The sequence below is a fragment of the Hordeum vulgare genome, chromosome 1H (genome assembly GCF_904849725.1).
Source record: "Hordeum vulgare subsp. vulgare chromosome 1H, MorexV3_pseudomolecules_assembly, whole genome shotgun sequence".
NCBI lineage: Eukaryota > Viridiplantae > Streptophyta > Magnoliopsida > Poales > Poaceae > Hordeum > Hordeum vulgare.
The window spans coordinates 390211772-390217578 of record NC_058518.1 but is presented as its reverse complement, the minus strand read 5'-3'; the positions used below and the strand labels follow the sequence as shown (position 1 = coordinate 390217578).

General features: G+C 41.8%; 1 protein-coding gene across 1 annotated transcript; it reads right to left on the bottom strand.

Moving 5' to 3' along the window:
• Positions 1–3270: 3270 nt before the first annotated feature.
• Positions 3271–5398, bottom strand: LOC123439740 (sm-like protein LSM5). The gene is made up of 4 exons (XM_045116429.1): positions 5194–5398; positions 4888–5011; positions 3646–3718; positions 3271–3559 (listed from the first exon to the last, which is right to left on the bottom strand). The coding sequence occupies exons 1-4, from the start codon at positions 5228–5230 to the stop codon at positions 3524–3526; spliced, it is 270 nt and encodes an 89-aa protein (XP_044972364.1). The 5' UTR covers positions 5231–5398; the 3' UTR covers positions 3271–3523.
• Positions 5399–5807: the final 409 nt, after the last annotated feature.

The following is a 5807-nucleotide window of genomic DNA, read 5'->3' as shown; positions in this document are numbered from 1 at the left end:
AAACCCTAGAATCTCGGTACCACCAACTTCTATTTTGGTGGCACCAAAACCAGTGACCAACTTTCTGGTTTGTCGTTTTAAAGAAACATAATTTTTGAGTCTTGTAATCGGTCTCACCGAGATTCCTATATCGGTCTCACCGAGTTGGGCAATAATGTTGTAACGGTTGGATTTTAGGAGATGCATATATATATATATATATATATATATATATATATATATATATATATATATATATATATATATATCCATCCACCACCTCTCATTCGCACAGGAAGCACTCAAAACACACATACACTTGCCATATCCATATTTGTGAGAGAGAGCCACCTACTCATGTGTTGAGATCAAGATATTCCAATCCATCCATTTGAAACTTGATTTCTAGCCTCCCCAAGTTGCTTTCCACCCAATCAACCTCTTCTACCCAAGCCAAATCTGTGAGAGAGTGACTGAGTGTTGAGGAGACTATCTTTTGAAGCACAAGAGAAAGGAGTTCATTGTTCTACCTCATCTATTACAATTTGGAGGGCGGTGCCTCCTAAATTGGTTAGGTGTCGCTTGGGAGCGCCCTACTTTGTGTTGTGGAGTTGAACCAAGAAGTTTGTAAGGGCAAGGAGATCGCCTACTTCGTGAAGATCTACCCCGAGTAAGGCTAGTCCTTCATGGACGTAAGCCAGGGTGGAATAGACAAGGCCGCTTCTTTGTGGACCCTTGTGGGTGGAGCTCTCCGTGGACTCTCGTCGTCGTTACCCTCTATGGGTTGAAGTCTCCACTAACGTGGACATACGATAGCACCACCTATCGGAACCACGCCAAAAATCATCGCTTCAACCTTTGCGTTTGATCTTCCTTTCCCTACCCTCTACTTACATATGCATGTCATTACTTTCTGTTGTTATACTCTTAGACTTGCATGTGTAGGGTGTGCTTGACTCACAACAACTGCCAGAACATTCCCACAACTAAAATTGGAAAAAGGCTAAGTTTTTATTTGGTCAAGTAGTCTAATCACCCCTATAAACATACTTGGGATCCTACAGCCTTTGAATCCTTGGGTATACGCCCATTGCGACACCTAACCAATCTTGGAGACATCACTCTTCGAAAGGTAATAGATGTGGTATGAATGATGAACTCTTTGCTCTTGTGCTTCAAAAGATAGTATCCTCAACACTCAATCACTCTCTCATAGATTTGGCTTGGTAGGAGAAATTGATTGAATGGAAAGCAACTTGGGGAGGCTAAAAATCAAGATTCATATGGTTGGAGTGGAATATCTTGATCTCAACACATGAGTAGGTCGTTCTCTCTCAGAAAATGGATGAGGCAAGTGTTGGATTGTTCTGAGTGCTCTTTCTATGAATGACAGGGAGGTGGATGGGTATATATATGCATCTCCAAAAATCTAACTGTTACAATATTATTGCCTAACTCGATGGAACCAAAGCAGAAACTCGGTAACATCGACTAGTGCAAAATGAGACAACTTTCGGTGTTTCGGTGAGACTGATTTATAAAACTCAATGAGTTCGATTTTGGCTGGCCTAGTCATTTTCACACACTCGGTGGCGCTGATTTGCAAAAACCAAAAATTCTGATTTTCAGCAAATGGACACGAGTGAATTGCTCACTGTTTTTGGTTGCACCGAACTGAAACTTGGTGTCACCGAGTGGCTAGGGTTTGGCTTTGGATTGTGTCAAAGTAAAACTCGGTAGGGCCGAATGTGTAAATTTGGTGGCACCGAATTTCGGCTTTGGGGTTTGGAGAGAATATATTTTTGGAAGAATTCATGAGGTTTTTGGTGACTTACTCTAAGCACTTGAGCAACCAGATCACCATAGATACCTCATCCCCTTTTAATAGTATTGGTTTTCCTATGGAATCAAATGTGATTTCTCATAAAAAGCAAAATTTAGAATCTTGAAGCTTGTTGCCATTTGATGTTCCATGCATCTAGGGAATCTCCTCACAATCCTTTGCCAATCTATTCATTGAACTTTTTCTGAAATATGCTTGGTACAATCATTAGTCCGATAAAATATATGTTGTTATTAATTACCAAAACCATCTAGAGAGAAGTTGTGCTTTCCTCTTCGTGTCTAGCTGCTGGTAGAGGTCCTCATACGCGCGACCCGGTGCTTCACTCACGGCTCGCTTAGCGGCCTTCTTTGTCACCTTGTACTTTTCTATGTTGTCCACACTCCTATCCAGGTAGTCCGTGTGAAACAATCTTTCTTCTCCATAAGTGCCTTGTGGACGTCATCGTTCCACCATCAAGTATTTTTAATTTTGCTTCTACTTCCCACGGACACTCCAAACTCCTCTAAGGGCACCTTACGGATGCAAGTCACCTGCATCCCCTCCTTCCTCCCATGGTCCCTCCTTAATGACTATGACTCTCTCTTTGAGCACCCAAGCTACCTCCCTCATGAGCTTCCACCACTTCGTTCTAGCGACTTTGACATGCTTGTCCCGCTGGATACGAATCCGAAGGCGAAAATTAGCAACCATAAGCTTATGCTGACGGACAACACTCTTTGCAGGTATCACCTTATAATCTAGATACACACGCATGTCTTCTCTTCTTAGGAGGACCAAATCAATCTGGCTAGAGTATTAACACTACTAAAAGTTAGCAGATGTGATTCTCTCTTCTTAGGGCCTGTTTGGGACTGCTTCACTCCATCAAAATCAGCTCCGCTTCATCAAATCCACTAAAAGTTAGCAGATGTGATTTTCTCTTAGGGCCTGTTTGGGACTGCTTCACTCCATCAAAATCAGCTCCGCTTCATCAAATCCACGTTAGAGCAGTTTCATATAAGAGTTGCAACCATCTCAAGAGAATGTTTGGCTCTACACGAATGAAAAATTTGATGAAAATGATCTATTTGATTAGATGGGAGGTAAGAAACGAAGGGCTATCCACTTACTGGTGGCAGTGGTGGGTAATTTTCTTTCAACTCCAGCTTCTACAATTCTATGGAGCAGTCCCAAACAGGCTCTTAAAAAAGATGACTACAATCATGTCGTAGGCTAGCGTAAAGCTTAAGACATCTTCTCCTTCTTAATTCCTGATGCCATAACCAAAGCCTCCATACACCCCTTCAAAACGTGTGGATCTCAATGTCACATAACGGTTTGGGGTGTCGACTGAGAACTAAGAAAATTCTCATATGGTCTGCCTTTTGAACTCTCAATTTGGAAACAAGGCAAAAAATAAAAAATAAACAAGGAAACAAGGCAAACAATAAAGTAACCCCCACAACTGCAATCGTGCAAAGAAGCATTGCATAATGATGAAAAAATAAACATCAACTAGAGACACGTCACAATTAGCATTTCCGGGTGCCAAATCATACAAGTGCAGCAATCGCAGGTGCATCTTTCAGGTCAGTGGGTTCCATACAGAGGAAAGCACATTCGACCAAGTAAATATCCAGCGCTTCCGCAATACAAGGTTCACACTTCACCGCGTTTCGTTTAGCCTCACACAGATATCCTCCAGAAGTGCTTGCTAGCTCATGCAGCATCTGGCGGTGAACCACCAGGAACCAACTGTAAGGAAAAAAGAATGTTACTGTATTAGCCAATCATTTAGCACAATCAAATACAGATGTTGGTGTTCGAATGTAAATTCTTACTATGGCTATGTTGTTGCCATTGAGAAGGATCTGATCAAGTTTCGTTATGCGCCGCCCCTCAGCGGTATACTCACTGCAAAACAATCAAAGGAAAATTGAACCAAGGATAATAAAGTAGAGTTTCCCAAGCAAGTCGTCAAAAAAAGATCAGACAAAAGGTATGTAAGAAGCGAACAAAGAACTACCACCTCTGTTCCTAAATATAAGATGTTCTTGTAGTTCAAATTTGAACTGTAAAAACATCTTATATTTAGGAACAGAGGGTGGAGTAAGCATCATTTTGAATTAATGAGCTTCCAGATTGACTACCAAGAAAATTTTGCAACTTCAGCATCGCCTAAATACACTGAATTATGCACAAAAGCATTCAATGTATGCCTTACCATCAGGTGCACACGAAACTGGGTCTATGTATGATTTCCCTCACAGATGCATATAAAATACTAATAGTCATGATATTTTATTTACTTATGTAGCTGGAACACGAATTTGCAAAGAGAAATAACATGACATTATGCACCACCATCTCAACATCTTTGCTGAACTAGTGTAAACAATGGAAGTTGAAAATCCACTGCATTATGTATGGACTAGTGTGAAATCAACGGAAGAATTAGTGCAACATCCGTAGAAACCTACTTCCGGCATCTCCAAAAAGAATTATCAGTTTCTATTCTAAGTAGGCAACTCCCTCACAGCCTTCTAGTACACCTGTCTATATCCATTTTCATTCTATCAACAAGTCATGATGCAAATTGTTAACTCAGAAAACAGATAGCTGCGTTGTGATCTTTGGAAGCCAAGCAAGTGTCAATGTGAGATACATCATGGCACCAGCTGCATGAATGCTCATTTTATATCTACTACAACAACCAAACTACCTTGTGGTGTATCAACACTGTTAGTGAGAGTGGCTGGTTTCCAATCTATAAGACAAGACTAACACGCAAACTCCAGCGAGCCTATGACCAATCAGATAGAAGATGTCAAGTTCGTTAATTCACGTGAACTCCCGAGAGGTCTTGCTAATCTGGAGCAAACAGTTGACATATTTTCACCACTGTTACAACATATGTGTAAGTACAAAATTCAAGTCATAACTAAGTGAACACACCAGCTTAAATTAAAATATGCTGATAATTCACTCAAAATAAGACAGACTTAGCCCAAGATTCCAGGTAAGAACTGATGCGCATCGATCTAAAGAAACTAGGGTTTAGGGTTTGGGTGGGCTTCACTTACTACTCAGTAACGTCCTCGAGGACCATGTTGACGTAGACGTCGAAGCCGCAGAGGGTGCCGACGAGCTCCTTGTCTCCCTTCATGATCACCCAAATCTTAGATCCGATGCACCGGTCGATCAGCTCTGCTCGTCGCACCAGTTCGCACAAGCACGCACGCGCGCGTGTGGAGACACGCACACGGAAAAAGGAGGCAAAACCCGTGAGTCAAGAGCTCGAACCCAGCAGATCAGACGATGGAGCTAGCCAGCTAGGGGAATCGAAAGAGGCTTTGCGAGAAAGAAAAAAACGATGTTGTTCCGCGCACCTGAGGGGAGGAGCTGGGAGGGGTTGTTCTGAGACATGGCGCCGCCTACGGCTGAGAAGTCGAGGCAGGTAGGTGGCGACGCGAAGGGCGCGGCTGGAGCGCGGGCGGACGGAGAAGAACGGCGGCGGAGGTGGAGGGGATTGGGAGGCCTTTTGCTTCTGCGCTGCGGAGGGGATTTTCCGTCGATAGTTCCGTGCTAACGGGCGAGTTGCTCTCGACGGCGGTTTCGGCCCACTTTATATGTAGAACCTTATAGAGCAATAGCTTACCCTGTTTGGACCAGCCCACTGCAGGGTGGGCGACCCTGTTTGTTTATTTTTTAAATATTTTGTCTCTTTAAAAAAATTCGGCATTAAAACATTCTAAATTTCAAGAAAGATTCATAAATTTGGAAATACTCGGTTATTTAAAAAATTATTCATGAGTTTGAAAAATGTTCTTGGATTTTGAAAATTGTTCACAAATTACAAAACAATAATCAGTAATTTTCGAAAATACTCAAGAATTTGAAAAAAAATCTGGTTTTGAAAATGTTCACGAATTTAAAAAACTCACTAATTTGAACATATTCTAATATTTCCAAAAAAGTTGACTAAATTCAAAAACGTTCACAA

What these genes read in the sequence shown, in the direction of transcription:
- LOC123439740 (XM_045116429.1), bottom strand. Translation starts at nt 5,230, where the DNA reads ATGTCTCAGAACAACCCCTCCCAGCTCCTCCCCTCAG. An exon ending in CTCCCAGCTCCTCCCCTCAG is followed by an intron (nt 5,012 to 5,193) that starts GTGCGCGGAACA and finishes TGCGACGAGCAG; the next exon opens with AGCTGATCGACCGGTGCATC. An exon ending in CTCGAGGACGTTACTGAGTA is followed by an intron (nt 3,719 to 4,887) that starts GTAAGTGAAGCC and finishes ATTGTTTTGCAG; the next exon opens with TGAGTATACCGCTGAGGGGC.